At 40.0% G+C, this 19,623-nt stretch overlaps 2 protein-coding genes across 2 annotated transcripts in view; one reads left to right on the top strand and one right to left on the bottom strand.

Annotated features, from left to right (window-relative positions):
* LOC123972071 (C-C motif chemokine 13-like) overlaps nucleotides 1-9,526 on the top strand; it is a 66,609-nt gene extending 57,083 nt beyond the window's left edge. The window contains exons 2-4 of the mRNA XM_046051295.1: nucleotides 8,232-8,340; nucleotides 8,439-8,553; nucleotides 9,036-9,526. Coding sequence (XP_045907251.1) covers nucleotides 8,274-8,340; nucleotides 8,439-8,553; nucleotides 9,036-9,297 — 444 coding nt within the window. The 5' untranslated portion in view covers nucleotides 8,232-8,273 and the 3' untranslated portion in view covers nucleotides 9,298-9,526. The remainder of the gene's footprint in view (nucleotides 1-8,231; nucleotides 8,341-8,438; nucleotides 8,554-9,035) is intronic.
* Nucleotides 9,527-17,001: 7,475 nt separating this feature from the next.
* LOC123972073 (eotaxin-like) lies at nucleotides 17,002-19,623 on the bottom strand. The gene is made up of 4 exons (XM_046051298.1): nucleotides 19,502-19,623; nucleotides 17,810-17,889; nucleotides 17,558-17,666; nucleotides 17,002-17,349 (listed from the first exon to the last, which is right to left on the bottom strand). Exons 1-4 carry the CDS (start codon nucleotides 19,606-19,608, stop codon nucleotides 17,232-17,234), a joined length of 414 nt encoding a protein of 137 aa, XP_045907254.1. The 5' UTR covers nucleotides 19,609-19,623; the 3' UTR covers nucleotides 17,002-17,231.

Genomic DNA, 19,623 nt, shown 5'->3' with positions numbered 1-19,623 from the left:
AGTAAGGGGCATAGAACGAGATAAATGTAGTGAGGTAAACATAAAAAGAAAGAGGAGCAGGGAAGAGATTTATGCGCGGTATACAATGAATAAGAGGGAAGTCGCCTTATCAAACACAATTCTGTGTGAGCGTATATGTGTTAGAGGCTAGACATCTAAGCGCTCCGAGCCCTCGTGAGAGAAGGTAAATGTGCATTATCGTCCATCCATCACTCACTCATTACTCATTCACTTACTTACACTCAGACACACATACACACACACACTGAGCACATACATGAATGCTGATATGCCCTAATACGTGCACTTAACACCAGACTGGATGCGAGCGAGACCCATTTATCTCAATGCAAGTGTGTGGAAACGGTGCTGAGTGCATCTGAGAATGTGTGTATGTGTGTAGGAGCGAATGTGATATACCAGGTTTCAGGTCAAAGCAATCCTCTCACAAATGATTAGTTTGTAATCTGATTGACAGGCAGACTTCCTCCTCTGTCTTCTACTCATTATTTCACTGTTTATCATCCATTTTCATTTTTATTACCCCTCCTTCCTGCTGTATACATTGCTCTGTTACTTTTACCCTCCTCTTGTCTGCTACTCCTTCCACACCTTTTTAACGTCATGTTTGTCCTCCCCTCCCTTTTGCTACTCTCCATCCTCCCTCCGTCCTGTCTCACCCTTGATGATATAAACACATCATTCTGTCTGCACAGTGATTGCATTACCTGTGGTAACGTCGCTCAGAACCACACCACCTCCGCCATCTGGAAGTGAATGTGTGTCTGTGTGTGTGTGTGTGTGTGTGTGTGTGTGTGTGTGTGTGTGTGTGTGTGTGCGTGTGTGTGCATAAACTCCTCTATACAAATATCTATGGTCACAGTGAATGGAAACAGAAGCACAAAGACTTTCCCTCAGTGGTGGTGGCACTGTAGTGGCCTTGAATGTTTTCTCTGAAATTACTACAGTCACATAGAGATGTGTAAAGTGGAAGGTTGATGCTTTTCAGTGCTGACAACCCAGTGAAATTGCAATCTTAAGCACAGTTTCACCGGGTTCCTATAAATTCTCACATGGAATCATCTCTGGCTTTTGAAATACCCACATACAACTAGGATTGGCACTCTTCAAACCTGAAAGATGCAGCTTATTCCAAAAGATATTTTTGTGAAAAACATTACATTTCAAGGTGTGTAAAAATAATCCATCCAGGAGTATCATGGTGGCAATGTCTCCGGCTGAGTACATTTGTTGAATATCATCCTATCCTTCTCTCTTTTTCTGTAAGCTCTCTACTTTTGTATAGACCTTTCTAAAGACTGAAAATGCACAAATAAATCCATCTATTGGGCATAAGAGGCAGGGTACAGGGGACCATTCTATCACAGAGAAAGCATATTCACAACCACCAATTTTGAGTCACCATGTTACCAATCCAAGGTGTGTTGCAGCTATGCTATTCTATGGCTAGTATAATTAAGCTCCAAAAACTCTGGATTCTACATTCCCCACAATGCAAACAATCACAGTATTTTGGTAGACCCCAAACCCTGCCTTGCCCTCATCTCAAATTTTGGAGTTCTCTTTTTTTCCCCTTAATCATAAATAGACTTTCCTCACCAACACAGAATCAATCAGATAGAGGTTGATCAATCTGATTGTCACATTGTTACAGTACGAGAGTTGGGAGCGAACCTGCAATAATGCACACACTCCAGAGGATGAAAAAGGAAAACACTACCGGAGTTTCCTTCAACATTATCATAGTGATTTAATGATATGTTTTAGGTCTCATTTAAACTTTTAGCAGCTGCTAGGGATCTATACTACCATGTCACTCAACAATCAATATCACTGACACACACACTCTCTCACACACACATACACACACCCTGGGAGGAATCTCTCTTATCGGGAAACATCAGATCAAGCAGATACACTTGAATGGCTATTGAGGCCAGATTGACTCACAGCGAGGGGACTCGGAATCAATGTTTTTGCTTGCAAGCCAAACTCGTCCTGTTGTGTGTGTGTGTGTGTGTGTGTGTGTCCAGGGAGCGTATGCCTGCCCAACCAGCTGTCTGCTTGGTCACGGCATATTAATATTAAGATGGTGGCGGTGAGGATCAGAGGACAGAGCGGCAGCCCCAGGACAGGCCGAGTGCATCCATGGACTCGCCTGACAAGAGAGGCCCCTGGTTGAGCTCCCCCACTGGGCTTGAGAGACAAAGACAAGTGCCTATGTTTCCAAACACAGGCCCCTCTCACCACCCAGAGGTCAGGAACTTAGAATAATCTAGCTCAAGCAGGAGGGACCATGCTTTCTCATGCACACACACAAACACACACAGATTTAGGCATCAAGGCTTTGATATGACCTGCTTAACCCAACAGAGGAACGAATGACGGGGTGTCACAGAGGGAAGAGAGGGCTGTAGGAAGAAAGTTTCAAAGGGTGGGGGGTCTATGTGGGCTCTAAGACAAAAAAGTGGTGGTTATGGGGATAAAAAGGGCAATCATGGAACATGTCCTTAACAGACAGAGAGCTAGTACATGCCCACTGCAGAAAGAAGACGCAAAAGGGTGAGATATGGACTGAATGGACTTTATGATCAAAGCAGACAAATGAAGAGAGAGATGAAGAGAGAGGGAGACCTTGCTGCATTGAGTCATGAATGAGCTTGGTGGTCTAAAAGGGATGCATGCTCTTTGATCCTCCTCTAATAACATTTCTCAAGCACAGCCTCATCTCATCTGAAATGCCAAAACCAAAGGGAGACAAATGACTGACAACCAGACACAAAAATCAACAAGTGAATTCATCACTTGCCCGTGAAAAGACACTGGTTTTTGAACACTTCTTCCAGGTACAATATTAAACAAGTAGCCCATTGTAGTGTCTGGAATGAAAGTATAAATTATTCAAGGCAAGCTGACACTTTATCTCTTTAGCCTCACAACTTACCGTATTGCCATGAAGAGCAGACTAATGTCAGCTATAGCCTAGGGGTCGCAGTAGTTGTATTTTTGCCACACTAGACTTCTGAGCTAAATTCGGATGACTCTCTCAAGGCTGTCAAGCTCCCGCTCCCTGTTCACGCACTGAAGGGGAAGTACGCCATCTAGTGTACGAGTATGAAGGTTCACAAGGGACAGTGGGGCAGATTGTTTGTTGTGTGCCCCAAACATTCAGTGGTAAAAAAGGTTCACTAAAATTAAAAAGATTACCATTGTGGACATTTTAAGTTCCATTCAGATTCAGTAGCAGCTGTATAAAGTCTCTGTTGATGACAATCCAAAATGTACTGTGTATCATTTACTTTCTCATCCTCAGGAGGGGATATATCAGCAACTATATATTGTTTGCAGATCAGAATTTTCCAAATGGAAAAAAAGAAAAATTGAAAAAAGAAAAAGATGGATACTATGCGTCTTTATATAAACTCCAGTTACCAGTTTATTAGGCACACCTAGCTAAATGCAGTCAAATGCATCAAGCAATAAGCTCTACCTTCATGAAAATTATAATGTCGAGTTTTTGTTGAAACTGTTGTAGAGAGGTGTTGATTCAACGGTCTGATCATTCTGGAGGATGTGGTTTGTGGTGCTGTTGAAGTGTGTTGAATCATACTGAGAGGTCTTTCTGTTATTCAGCTCGTCATTGATATAGTGTGTAGTAGAGTGTATTAAATAATAGAAACACCTGTCAGTATTTTGTCTATATGGCATTCCGCATAGAGGTAATATTTTTTAAATCACAATTGTTCTGTAACAATATTTTACAGTGATGTGTTAAAGAGATAGGCCTAACTCATATACACTCTACGCCTGAAAAGTGAATATTTGCTGTGAACCTGGGGCTTCCGGGGCATAGCTGCCTGTTTTGCCCACTTGGTTTCGTAAGAAAACATTTTGGGATATAAAACTCTTCATATTTAAATGTCTTTTGATTTAATGCACTAATCACAAATATTAGCACTTAGATTATAAATATTTAACACTTACATGTTTGCTGTTGGAAGTTGGAGGCAATGTCCTCTCTTACACCTTATTCTATTTAAAATTGAGTGCTGTAGTACAGTTAAAAGCCCATTTCACAACAGCACAACAGAAAAATGTGGCCAGCACCTACTAATCGGCCCATTTTACCAAATCTAAGGATAGGAATGGACAATTTGCTGTCTATAATAGCACTGGCCTAAATAGACAGGTTACTGAGGCGGTGAAAACCTACTCCGTCTGAAATGATCATGCTGGATCAGCTGTGGCATTGCTCGTATCCCAACCGTGAAGAACTGCGGACCGAGCACCACTATAATTAAAGCGCTTATTGATTATACTTTACGCGCTCCTGCGTCCTCTGGACCATGAGCTGGAGGCGGGTCAGTCACTCTCACTATGCTAATGTATATGGTAATATAGCGGTTTAAGTCGATTATTGACACTTTGCCTAAATGAACGGTTGATCCACAATTGAAGCTTGGGTCAATAGCAGCGAGATTGAGACCGGGGCAGGAGGTCAGTTTCATTTCAACTCCACGGGTTTCAGGGAATGAATTGGGAATGACTTATGGTTAATTTAATATTAATTGGAAAGTAAATGACATTTCTCAACTCCAAGTGGGATTTCTGTTCATCTCCTGGTATTGAGCAGAAATATACAAGATCCATCTATAGAGGCCCTTGGGAATAGGCCAGAGACCTTCATTTGTTGAGGATCAACCTCTAACTGGTTTCATTTAGGCATCATTTAGGTATATATATATATATATATATATATATATTTCTTTATAGGCTGTTTGCACAATCTCTCTCTCTCTCTCTCTCTCTCTCTCTCTCTCTCTCTCTCTCTCTCTTCCTTAAAATGAAAAGAGCTTAACACAGTTGAAGAGGTAAAATAAAAGAGCAAGGCACAAAGAGAGAACTGGCCATACCTGGCCTGCTGAAACACAGAATAACAATGCTTGATGGTGGTAGGCGATGGTGCTGGGGGCAAAACAGAGCATCAGGCAATCAGTCTGAGAAAGGTTGGTGTATTGATCGGTGTGTATGGCTCCACTGTTACATATCAAAAACATCTCTGCTCCTCCCAACACTTCTCTAGCTCTAAAAATGACCTGAAGTGCACTGATCTTTACAGCAGTCCATCCCCAGACGGCCCTTTGGTCTGTCACGGCGAGGCCCCGGCATCTTACAGACTCAGACCCAGACACATAGCTCTTTGTTACAGCATACCTGGCCTTTCTAGAAGTTTTCGGGCTGTTTTTCTTACTCGAGATGAACTTATCAGTATGTGCACACAGACAGGAAAGAGAGCGAGGGACTTAATCAGACTGTCTGATCATTATAATTCTGCAAAAAAGAAGAAGACAGAATCATATCTTTATCTTCCAAAATGAATCAATAAAATTCCTTAGTGTTGGATAAAGGATAAAATTAAACCTTGATCTGTCTGGAGCTGATTCTTTATTAAAAAGAGAGCTGACACAGCCGAATATATCCATCTGATGAGACACTCCTTTAATTACTGGTCTCATTTGCTGCATGTCACTCACATTGTGTCATAGCCTGCAGGTGTGTGTGTATGTGTGTGTGTGTGTGTGTGTGTTAGCTGTGCACCAACCAGAGATGTGTTTCATATCAGGAGACGCTCCTCTCTGCCTCCGCCTGATCCTCAAACCCCCACATCTGCTGTGAAAGACTAGCACGGAAGAGTACGGGTACAACCATGATTTAGGGTGTGTGAATCATGCATGAGTGGGCATGAGTGCATACAGTGTGATTCGAAAGTTGTGGTTTGAGACAGAGGAGTTTTCAGGAGGTTTCATTATCCTTTTTCTCACTCTCTGTACGTTGTGACAAGGTGTAGTTCTATAAAACAATAATTAAATGTAATGCAGCCTTAAAATGTGTGTGTGTCTCTCTACATGCATCCGTATGTAAATATGTTCTTAAGCATGCCCTCATGTCTCGACAATGTGCTTCTCATTCCCATTTGCGGTCGATATCGGATGAGGATATGAGAGTCAGTATTGATTGTAATTTCCTGCGACGCCACGTTCCACTCTCTTGCTTTATCAGGAGACTAATTCCTATCAGCTACGCTGTCGGCCAACCAACGTCCCAGGCTGCTGCCCAGGACAACAACTAATGAATAAGAGAGGAACGAATAATCCAGCGAGGCATTTCTCCTCTGACAAACAGGTTGCCACAGGGATGATAATGATGAGGCTTGGGTATTGGGTGTGGAGAAATGTGTGTGTGTGTGTGTGTGTGTGTGTGTGTGTGTGTGTGTGTGTGTGTGCGTGTGATTGCCAAGTACATCAGTGCAGGCAGGTCACTATGTGTATGCTTGCTTGCATGTGTGCCTGCATGCCTTTGTGGGTTTGTGGATGTAGTATATTCTCAAGTGTCTGTATTTGTATGTATGTTGTGCTGGGTGAATTCACAGATTTTAATGCCTTGGAATTTGCTGTTGTTGACTGAAGGAGTCAAAGACAGGAAAGCTATCATTACCTCATTTTTATTTATTTTTGCTGTCATTGTTGAACTGGGATAATGATGTGCTGGCTGAGATAGCATACCACAGTGGCCATGCATACTGTTCTCTGATTCACACTTGTTTGGTGTCTCAACCCTTTCTTTAATGGATTTCAATGGATCGTCTTTGTGTTGCTCTTTACCTCTCTATCTCTTTGTGCATCTATGACCCTCAGCTTCTCTATACACCTTTTTCACTCTCATCTTTTCAGTCTCTCACTTAATCCATCCTCTCTGTCTATCTCATTTTTAACTTTAAATTGAGTCTATTATATTGTCAGCTACCTGGCTTTACTGTTGGTTAAATGCTGTGTTAAAACTTGAGCACTGATGCATGCCTCCCATTGATGCCATCTCTTTCCTCTCAGTGTGCCCTTAAACCACCATAGAAATGTACTTTTCTAAACAATTTCCTCCCCCGTCCAGTAAATATTTTATTTACCCTTTCTTCCTGAACGTTCAAGTGGGTTGTGAAAATGAAACCACCTTGTCGCCATCCAAAACTACCATCTCTTTCATGAAAGGCTGCTCAGATTAAAGTTAGACAGAGCTATTTACTGCTAATGATGATGGTCACACAACTCCGTGTACTACTTAGGGTAGATATCAATAGAGTTTAAAAAAGCAGACTGGCTGATATACATAAACAACATGATTGATGATTAGAGATGATTGTGACCAAGAAATATTGAGCGAGATATTTTACAGTTGAAAACTAAACTTGGTGGACAAACTGTAACACTGCTGTAAGTTGTCTCAAACATATCTTTTCTGCATTTCTGCATTGCTCTTTATTGCCCAACATGTGTTGATATAATTTATCTGTGATGAGTTAAATTAACTTAACCATAAAATATATATATATAAAATTCATAATGTTATTCTATTTTAACAAATGTATTTCGGTTGGAAATTTCATAGTAGTAGAACAGTCTGGGAGCTGTCTTGACACACCCATGAAGTTTTTAGAAATAACCAAAAATAATTCCAACCACCTGTGTGGAAGCACAGGACCGTTGGCTGAGAATGTCACTGTCGATGGTTTATTTAGGTAGTTATTTAGAGTTGAACCTGGCCCAAGCATTTATGATAAGAAAACATAATATATACAACATTCATCTTAACCGCAAGAAATATCCCCAGACCTAATCTAACATTTAATAAAATATAATGCTCATTTCAGCTACTACACTTTTCATACTATCAGTGACTCCAAAGGCAGAGACAAGTTGTGGCTTTCTGAGTGAGTGTAGTGGAAAGTGACGAGTATCTGTGTGAATGTGTATACATTTCTATGACTGTTTGTACTTTTTAGTGGTGCTACAGTTGTATTTGTTGCATTGTGGGCAGGCCTGTGGTAAATGGTCTGTTTCTCATCTTTGACTTGTGAAAGGTGAACTCACTCTTTCCTCTCCCCACTGTGCGGCCACATTGACTAAACTCCATGGTGACGGGTTAGGGGTGTGATTGGGGGGGGGGGGGGGGGGGGGGGGGGGGGGGGGGGGGGGGGGGGGGGGGTCGTGTTTTATAAGAGCTAGGATCAAAACTTGAATCATCAGAAAGACAGGGAGGACTTCGCTAATTTGTGAATCCATGAACATACACACCGCACCTGCTGTGTGAGCGAGACTGGATGATTCAGTGCTCTGATAACTACTCAAGCAAGAAATCATTTTCTGTGAGCGATTCAGGAGTTTGCTATTGAAGAACAAAGCCGAGGTGTTATTTTGAAGATGAGATTCAGCCTGGGGGTAGCCGCTCTTCTCTGCTTCACCACATGGATGAGCGTAGTCCATGCAAGTGAGTACTGCAAAAAAAGTACAGAGTGTATGGTCTGAGTTTGGCAGGTTAGAATTAAGGGTACTTAATCTTTCTCTTTCTATGTCTGTCTTGTTTAGCCCATGGGCCGGTGTCAATCTGTTGTATGCAGTGGTCCAACACCCAAGTCCCACTTAAGCGAATTGTGGATTACACCATTCAGTCTGAAGGCGTCTGTCCAATCGCAGCTGTAATGTAAGTGGTCCTGTAATTTCACAATGAAACACTATATCTCAACTTAGACCAAATATCTACATGTAATGTATATTTTTTAAATGGTAGGTTCACCCAAATTCCTCATTTACCTCTAATGGCAGGGCTTGACATTAGAACCACTCTCCAAATGCAGGCCAGTGGTGTGTAGCCCAGTCACTCTTACTAGCCACTTATTCATAGGGTTGCCCCTTAAAAGTCATGACTTGAGTCATCTCTTGCATTTTTTCAGTTGAATCAATGCACTGTATGACATTGCTGCAGCTGTGAAATTATATATATATCTATATTTCAAAACCTGAACAAACTATTTGCATGGCCAGCTGTCCCCTAAAGGTTAAGTGAGAAAACAAGATTTAGTTTGAACTTGGCACAATTGCCCCATTAAGAAATTATTATTATATATATTTTATTATTGTTAAAATGGCACTACAATGATATTAACAGATTACAATCCATTGCAGGTTTCAGACAAAGCTTGGAAAAAGAATTTGCTCAGACCCTAACAGTGACTGGGCCAAAGAAGCGATTCGGAAGGTGGACGAGGAAAAAAAAAAAAAAACATTGCTAGAGAAGAGACTGAATGAAGACAGATCAACAAGCGACATGACACCAGCAGCGTCCACCACATCAAAAAACGGACCACAGAAGAAAACCAGGAATGGAAGGAGACGGCAGAGGAACAATTCCAGGAGAGGGAGGAAGGAACAGAGAAATTGTGTCTGAGGAATCACAAGACAAATCAAAGTTTCCACAGTCAGCAAACATTACTCTTTCCAATTGGACTTTTCCTGCTATATCACATCAACAGTTAAAACAAAAACAGACTTTTATATATTATTTTATTGTTGATTAAATATGAAAAATATCCCTTTAATATATGTTAACCATAGCTTGTTGTCATAAATATGTGTACATGTTCCAGTCAGGTGCCAATAAAGTCTTTTTGAGCAAATCTTGTGTTTCTGTTATGAAAAAATGAAATATAATCTGAAACTGAATTGGTATATTGTGGTTTGTATGTTGACGCATACAGTACAAGATAATCTGACTGTTTCTTAGTAACTGTCATTGTGTTTAAACACTTATATACAGGAAGGAAACCAACAGACATAACACGTCTAGACAAAGACGAACATCATAGATACGCAATAATACCGCAGTTATGTTCAACAAGTAGATATCATTATGAAAATAAGAAACAACAGCTGTTTGTTATACTGATTATTAAACATTATATTATTATACAGACAGATATACAGTGTGCATTTATACTCTATACGTTGTGGCCTACTTAGTAGCTTTACTGTGCATGTAGTGCACGACAATGCACATAAACCAACTGGAATAAGTATCGGCATATATAACTTACAAATACATGGGTGGCTTTCATGCATGAATTATTAAAAACATTATCTAGATTTTTTTAAGATTCTTTACTCAAAATTGGGTTTTATTTTTAAATTATTTAACTGTCCACGTATGTGGACACCATGCATAAAAGGGTTAATATTTATTGCTTGACAAAAAAATGCACATGATGATATGTACATTTTACAAAATCTGCATTGAGATATCAAATGGCTGGTCTCACTATCTGTGTGTGATCAAAAACTATTTCTGGTGTCACGGGCCTGCAGTGATTTACCTGACCCTTTCCTAACTTGGGATGTCTTCTAGTCCTAGAGCTGTGCAGGTCAGCATCAGTGATCATTAAAGTCCTGACTCTCTTTAGCAGCTTCTTGTTCGGTGCTATATCCAAACCAGACTCTGATGGAAGAACGGAGAAAAGACTCAGTGATTGCTGCCATCATTTTGGTCATTTGTCGTTTCGGCATACTGGAAAATGCTACATACTCTTGTAATTATATAGGTTTATTGAGCGTTATCAAGTTAAGAGTCAAGTTCTTACACAAACACATATCACAACATCGTTGTTGTATTTAAAAATAAAACAATCACATTCTGCTGTAATTGATATTTGATATAAGTAGAAAGGGCTTGTACATTTGTGTCTGATATTATTGCCTTTCTGTGTCAGGGGTATATTTGGTTTTACGTGAAACTATGGGGCAGCCAGGCCACCACAGCTACCACATCCTGAACGCTCAAACGAGCATCTGTGCGTGCATGTTTGTGGTCGCCTAATTCAGCAGAAGGGTATTAGGGGGACTGTTTCCTCTCTTCTTAGAAAATTAAACACAATGTGACAACATTTTAACTGTCACACACACACATAATACATACAGCTCTGGGTGAACACATACAACAATATATAAGAATATTTTGAGCAGCACTAATTCGGCATTTTTAAACTAACAATGAAATGTGTAATGTGAAAGTCTGTAGTGATGAATCCACAGAGATTTCTCACTCGACTCTACTGTACCCCCCAGCTCAGTGGGGCATTTTGGCATTCAGCTCATTGTTTTGATTTTACTGCCCACAACTTCGATGTTTTGATTCCCTCGGTGCTCTCATTTACCCTGTTTCTAGCTGCAGGAGGCAGCAGTTTATTGGAAAAAAGCTCTGCAAAAAACACTACACTGTAAACCAAGGAAGGTTAAAATCAAGGGCAACTGGACTTGGTTGAAGATACTTAAAAATGTCTTGTCTGACTGGCTGGTAAGCAATCCCAGCCATTTAACCCCTGTGGGGTTGTACCTCCAGGTGATGGATACAGCTTGGTTCATTAGTGCTCCTGGCTGTTGTAAAAATAGTAGTTGTGGTTCTTCTTGAGTGTTCCTTCAATCTCCTGGGAAGGGATGAAAGGACACTTTCATGGCTGCGCTCCATTGACAGGTATGCAAAAGGTGTAATTTTCTAGCTTTGTTGCATTTTTCAAGATATGGTCAAAAGATGTTCCTGGGACACTTGTAATAATTACAATCACTACCCAGAGAGGTTGTAAGAAGTACGATTTATTAGCTTTCCTAAACCTAAAACAAATCCAGAAAAATGTAGGCCGTGGATTGTTCCTTATGTAATTTTAGTTAAATGCTTCCTAACTTAACTTACTATTGAATGTAAAGTAACGCTTTTACAGGAACAGTGTTTCTCCTTAATATCATTGTCTAGTCTCAATGTCTCAGGTGATGCGGTAGTTCACTTTTACTCTGTGATCTGTAGACTTTGGCTTCTATCTGTGGTGATGGGGCAGTGGATAAGACACATGCCTTTGGTGTGAGAGACCCGGATTCAAATGACACTGTGACACATCCACCATTGTTTCCCTGAGCAAAACACTTAATCCCTAGTTGCTCCAGAGGCGTGTGACCTCTGACATATATAGCTTTGGATAAAAGCGTCAAGTAAATTAATAAATTAATGTATTTGTTTCACTTCAGTTTGACAGCCTGAATACAACCTTCAGATGTATAGTACAAACCATTATGTCTCCTTTCTGAGATTGCTTTTTTCATTTTTCCAAAAATTAGACTATTTTTTTCAGGGAGTGCAGTTATAGACAGTGGCAGCGCCATGATAGATCCAACAGGTCCAACAGTTTGTTGGACTTGGCAGCGGTAACTAAGGGGGGCATGGCTTAGCGAAGGGTCAGTTGAGTACCTTAGCCCTCCTCATAGCAATGGTCTCTCTATTCTGGTGTAAATGGCCCCTTTCACTCATGTTTCGAACCATCTGTCCACCCAGTCCAGAGTACACTGAACAAAATTATAAATGCATCACTTTTGTTTTTGCCCCCATTCATCATGAGGTGAACTCTATCTAAGATCTAAGACTTTCTCTGGGTACACAAAAGGCCTATTTCTCTCAATTATTGTTCACAAATCTGTCAAAATCTGTGTTAGTGAGCACTTCTCCTTTGCCGGGATAATCCATCCACCTCACAGGTGTGGCATATCAAGATGCGAATCAGACAACATGGGTATTGCACAGGTGTGCCTTAGGCTGGCCACAATAAAAGGCCACTCGAAAATATGCAGGTTCACTGTATTGGGGGTCTGTCAGTATCTGGTGTGACCACCATTTGGCTCACACAGTGCAACACATCTCCTTCACATAGAGTTGATCAGGTTGTAGATTGTGGCCTGTGAAATATTGGTCCCCTCCTCTTCAGTGGCTGTGCGAAGTTGCAGTCAGGTCGAGACCCTGATGAGGACGACAAGCATGCAGATGAGCTTCCCTGAGATGGTTGCTGACAGTTTGTACAGACTATGTTCTTTGGTTATGCAAACTGATTGTTGCAGAACCTGTCTGGGTGGCTGCTCTCAGTTGATCTTAGAGGTGAACATGCATGTGGAGGTCCTGGGCTGGTGTGGTTACACGTGGTCTGCAGTTGTGAGGCCGGTTGGATGTACTGCCAAATTCTCTGAAACGCCTTTGGAGACAGCTTATGGTAGAGAAATGAACATTCAATTCACGGGCAACAGCTTTGGTGGATATTCCTTCAGTCAGCATGCCTATTGCACGCTCCCCCAAAATTTGCGACATCTGTGGCATTGTGCTGTGTGATGGAACTGCACATTTTCGAGTGGTCTTTTTTTGTGGCCAGCCTAAGGCACACCTGTGCAATACCCATAGTTTACTCAGAACACGTATATGTATATGTATAATATGTATGTACTAATATATTTTTGTCTTTTTCACAGTCACTAAAAGCTACTGCTGAGTTATTAACGGCAAAATGATTCCTCTATGTTCATACAGTGTTGGACCTTTGTCACACGACATGTGACTGTGTGTCACTGTGTGTGTGTCTTGTATGTGTGTGCACTGGAGAGGTGTTTTGTGGTTAACCCATCAGGAGGAAAGTGCAATTTCACACTGCTTTTCTCGGCTCCACATAACATCAGAAGAACATAACTCACCAAGGCATAGGAAGATGTTCATTGTCATCTTCCTACCACACACACACACACACACACACGCACACACGTACACACACATGCACGCACACATGCACGCACGCACGCACTCACACACACACACACACAGTTGTGTTTTCATCATTTTTGTGTACATTATATTGACTTATATTAATTCCCTGGAGATTTACCTTACCCTGAACCCTAACCACCACTTGCCTAAACTTAACCACACACACACATACACAAAGTAATTGTGAATATTTCCACCCCAAACGTCTCATGTGTAGGTGCCTTGTAAAATAGCAGAAAGACAGCTTAAAGCAGAGTTGAGGAAGAACCACAATCCTTTGCAAACACTGCTACATACAAAAATGTTTTTACCTGTAGATTTAGATCACACTTAAAGTTATACTTGTATTTAGTCACAGCCTAAGTAGTAATTGACTTGCATTCATGTATTCAACAGTTCAGTCATTACAAGTGGCAACAATGATGGGCCACTAGGCGAGGGGTGGGGAAAACCCATTGCACTGTGGTTCAAGCAAACGTTGCATCAACCTCAAGCGCTCTCAGCCCCTCAAACCTCCCCCAGCTGCAGCACATCGATGCCGAGCTGTACTTTCTCTTTCTGCCTACGCAAAGTAAACAACAGTTTGTTTGATACCTTTTTTTTTTTAAATCACACATCATTGTATTAGCACCACCAAATGGAAACATTGGAACTGAAAGCCCCTAAAGCGTCCACCCGGTCAGCCTGAAGCCCACCATGTTGTCACACCATCACAGTGAGGGAAGATGGAACATGGCGGCCACCAGAATGGGTGAAAATGATTAAACACTGCAAGTGACTCACCCATGGTCTTGACAAAGAGTTTAGAGGAGACTTTTGAGAGTAGGACATGTTGTGTTGGGGCTGACATGTGGCTTTAAGTATGTTTCATGAGAGTGCCATTTATAGGTTGTGTGTGGTTAGAGAACTGCTCGGAGAGCATAGAGAGGCAAAGATTTGACATAACAGCTGGTTAGACTGTCAACGTATCTTTTCCAATATGTATTTAAAACTCTGGGGTTTTTTTAGATATGCATCCAACTTCATTTATTACTACTACCGTGCATCATCTACTACTGTCCTGGGGTTGGTAAAATAACCTAAATACTCTGTAATGCAAACTATGCCGTTACATTAAATTCAACATTATAAGCATTATAAAGGAAATGATTAATGTACTGTACATAATCAACATTTAATATTAAAGAGATATGTTATGGAATTACAGTATTTCAAGCAGATGATGGAGATATTTTCGATTTTAAAGTTATCAGACATATTTACATTAATGACGTAGAGACCCACAGCAAACAACACTTTATTCTTCTCTTGTTATTGTGTCTATCTAAGATCATAATTAAAGATCCTGATAATATTGCTCTGTGGTGAAATATTACATTTACATAATAATAAGTTACTAGGCTAATGTACTTAAGTACATGCATTTGGAACCTGTATACTTGAGTATTTCATATATGGAGGCAATTTGTATGTGACCTCTGGTGACCTGGAGACCTTGAGAGGTCATTGACCTCAGTATTGCAGCTGTGGCTCAGGTGTTAAAGTGGATTGTTTAGTAACCGACGAGGGGTCACTGGTTTGATTCCTGGCTCACTCCAGTCCATTCAAAGTGTCCTTGGGCAAGATACGTTGGTGTATGAAAATGTGTGTGGGTGAATGTGACAAGTGTGGTAAAGCGTTTTGAGTGGTCGGTAGACCAGGAAAGCATTTTCTAAATCTAAGTAAATTTTCCAGTTTTTGCCCCATCACTCCATAATAATCATGTATATCTTTGCCAAAATTGCATTTTTGTTTTAATGTTTATTTTCTCACAGGTGTATAAGCCACTGTTTTTCTGCTGTAATTCTGCTTTGCGCAACATTTTGGCCAGGGGGGTTTAACAAAATTGAGATCTCCTGCTATATGTTTTATGGAATTAAATGATTTGATTTGATTCTGAGCTAATGTTAGCTAGCTACACTAGCAAAAATGTAGAAAACAGAAATACAGTAATTTCGATGAGCTCATGCAGATGCCAGGTAATACGAGTGAGCTGTCCAAATCACTGTTGGAGCCCCTTGTGGTGCTGATGTACGATAGGACAAGCGACACCATGGAGGTGAATGAAGTAAGAAAACAGCTCTTCACTCAGAAATCTAGAGCTCTGGAGAACATACCACCCATGAAGGCTGTGCTAGAGCAACACATTAAAGTAATGTGTTGGTAATTTCTGTATTCTTAAACAAGGGCTGTTTTACTACTACTTGCAGTGGCTGCAACATATTTCTTTGGGGCAATTGAGCCCATCAAAATTATATCCAGAAAAAGTGCTTCTTTTTGCCACCGACTGGCACAGACTGTTATACCTGGTGTCTGACAACATCATGGAAATGATCCCTACAAATAACACCCAGTGACACCGCTTGCTTTTGACCAGAAACAGAAGTCTCCCACCATGGATGATGCTCGCTCTGAAATCTTGTGAGAGGCAAGTTGTTGCGAGACTTTTGTTTCTGTTTAAAAAAGGGGGGTGTTAATGGATGTAAAATATGTGAAAATAGGGCCCAGGTTTAAAAATTCTGAAATGATTCTTTAAATGGGCCACCTATCAGGCCATTGGGCCTGGGTGAAGGAAGCAACAGGATGGCAGCCACTGTTGACCACCCTTCCAGAAGCTTCACAGAGCTGCTACGAACTTATCTATTGTGGCTGCAAGAAACAGTGTACTATGCAGTGCAAGTGCACTGCCCTTTGCTCATGCTGGGTTTTCCCATTTGTTCATGTTCTAATTAATTAACAAAATATTACAGCAGTTCTGCGCAATCTATGTGTAATAACAGTGTTAAAAAATAAAACATAAATAAAACTTTATGCCTGGCAAAAAGTGAAAAATGTTTAATTTGACAGTCTGAAGTTTTTCAATATCTGCCTAGTCCCAGAGGTCAAATCTGAAATGCCTCCATGTCTGAAAAGAAACTTTAAAAGTTGCATATTTTAGTCATGAAATACACGAAACCTTCCATATACGAGCTTGTCGGCTCCAATATAAATTCTTCCTCCTCCACTAGATTTGGGCTCACTTTCTTATAAACCTAATGGCATTTTTTGGACCGTGTTAACCTCTAAGAATCTCTACCATCTTTCACTTTACTTAAAGTGGCACTGCTCATAGAAACTATGTTACCATGGAGGTAATATCTGTGTCTCTCTGCTCTGTGGTCATTTTTAGGAAATGAAGCACATAAAGAGATGAGATAAGAAAACAAGCAGACGTCGCTTCTAGACGCTGAGAGATCGATTGTAGCTTTTCTACATACATGCACTTTTGTGACTTGCAATAACCAAAACTTAGCTATTATGTTGTGACCATTTTTATTAGCTAATGTCAGTAAATAACACATCATTTATATATATATATATATATATATATATATATATATATATATATATATATATATATATATATATATATATATATATATATATATATATATATATACACACATACATACATATACATACACACATACATACATACACACATACATACATACACACACATACACTGTATATGTGTATTTATATATGATATATTTACACATCAAATAATACAAATATAAAATACATTTGAAAGCTATACATAACAAAGGCAAATCACTTCATTAGAATGAGGTAAAGAACATGCAGAAAATATGACATTCTAACGTAACATTCAAAGTCTGTGGAACTCAAACAGTATTGTTTTAATAGTGCTGGCTTTTTGTGTGAAGGTGGACATTGTGTCACTTGTGTGTTGTTCGTTGGAGTTGCCAGTTCTTTCCATCTATGTAGGCCATGCTGGTCTTTGTCCACACTTTGCCGGGGTCAGAACAGAGTCTCTTGCCTTGCACCGTGGTAAATCTGTTGAAAAACACAGAAAGGACGCATTCAGTAACACGTTGCAACATTTTTGAAGAAAAGATGATTGATCGAAACATAAAAATGAATATGGGTTCTTCTGAAATACAGTGTATCGCAGGATACATGTATCCTTGGTATCAAAAGATCCATGAACTTATTATGAGACACTATGCACATAAATCCAACATTGACCGAATGGATGACTTACACCACTGCTTCAAGAGGGCATGATGGTTTATATTGTTTGTAATAACTCTTCAGCCGGTCTCTGTGGATTTGGGTGGTTGTAATTTGTCGACAACAGCTGCCTATCCCACCTTAGGATAAAAATATTAGAGTACATCATCATCATCACCATCTTTTCCATAATGTAAGATGAAATAATACATCATATCATTATGTGAAATGTTACGTAAATGAACAAAACACACACAGAGAAAATTCTTCATATTGCTCCTACCTTGAGCTGAGGCGGTGTACACCATAATAGTTAGAAGTAAAAGTGAGACAAAGGTGAGACTTGTCATTGTGTGTCTGTAGCTGAAACAGATATGATGTGTAGTCTGTACTTCAAGCCCTTTTTAAGCACACCAACACAGTCAGCACATTCATCTATGCCTTGAAAGTAGAGCATGCTGCACCTACAGATACGCACACGGCTGGAAAGTAGAGTACATATTTCCTCCCACAACAGCTCACCAGTGTGGTCTTTGCCCCTCATCTCACTCATTACTGGTGGTCTGAGGGTGTCAATAGATTTTCCACTGCGGAACTATGAGTTCTTTGTATGAATTATTATAACATTTAGAATCCTAATTATTACATGGGAAATACCCACTACACCTTTACTTGTGATACAAGGGTGTCAAACACTTGAGCTTGATCATTATGTTCAGTGACAATTAATACATTCATTTTAAAGTTTTACACTTTTCCACACATACCAGTATTTCAGACAACTTTAAACATGTCATTAGTAGCCTATCATATGTTTGACAAAACAGCAAATTAAATACATTTTGATGGTAGATGAAAAACTGTTGAGATTCTTTGTTAGGTTTGGCTCAAATAAAAATAGATCCACTGACTCATAACTTGAGGAATGTTAAAGCACGACACACAAAGGAAAAGCCTTAAGGTAACCAACTGCAAAGGTTAGGGTTCACTCCTACAGTACAAGTATTATCAGTCTCGCTTTCTAACACACAGAAGCTTTCTAAAGTTAGGTTTTTGAGGTGAGTGATTTTTATGCTACTGATGTTGCCATACTAATTTTTGATACCACAGTGCATGCAGAGTGAGACGTTCCTGTATGCTGGTGTCATGGCATTTGCAAGCACTCTTGAGGTTATACATACAAACACAGATCTATATATACACAGATACACTAAACCATGTTGTTCTGTTCCACTGTAACCTATAACCTGATTTGTTGTCACAGGTTCTTTTGTGCATGACAGGAAAAGCATGGCAGTTCTTTTGAAAAAGTGGAATGTCCCTCCCCAGTGGCTTATCATGGCTGCCTAAACAGTTCCGAGAAAACAGCAGTTAGAGAAGAGTTATCTGGTCATGCTAATTATGTGCCAACAAATCCCAACCACAACATCAGGAAGAAGTGGCATGATATATATTAAGATAATTACTTAATACTTAAATAACTTAATATTTATAATCACTTCTCAGGGAATAGTTTATATTACATGGAATAAGTGCAGTTGTCCAACAGAGGGCATTAGCATGTGCAAATACATCTTATTATAAGCAAAGGAAAAGTTCAAGATGGATGGAAGTTAGCTAGCTAACTGAAAGAGTAAAGTTTGACGTCAAAGGTAACCAGGAGAAAGTGTATTGTGTTTAGGGATACTGTGGTTCATTTGAAGATTTTAGGATAATCTAAATTGATCATGTTTTTAATGAAAAAAAAGGAGGTAAGTGCAATTAATAATTTGTTCCAAGGCAGAAGAAAACAAGGAAACAGGAGTAAGTTAAGAAAAAGGGAACTAAGGTAATTGATAAATACAAATGCAAAAATAGTGATAGCAAACTAGCACACACTAGCACACAGTGCAAACAAAAACAGTAAATCACGACACTTAACCGCAGGACTCCCACTGTTGCTACTGCTGGTTACTGCCAATTGCCACACACTCACCGGAGACTCCAAACACTCTCACACTGTAACACTGTCTCTTTCGCTGTAGACCACCATACTCTCACCCAGAGCAGCTTCCTTCTCCAGCCCTTATACTCTCCACTCATTAGGAGAGGGAAATC

The sequence above is a fragment of the Micropterus dolomieu genome, linkage group LG06 (genome assembly GCF_021292245.1).
Source record: "Micropterus dolomieu isolate WLL.071019.BEF.003 ecotype Adirondacks linkage group LG06, ASM2129224v1, whole genome shotgun sequence".
NCBI lineage: Eukaryota > Metazoa > Chordata > Actinopteri > Centrarchiformes > Centrarchidae > Micropterus > Micropterus dolomieu.
Note: the sequence above shows the minus strand (reverse complement) of the source record. Positions and strands in the feature narration are given on the sequence as shown.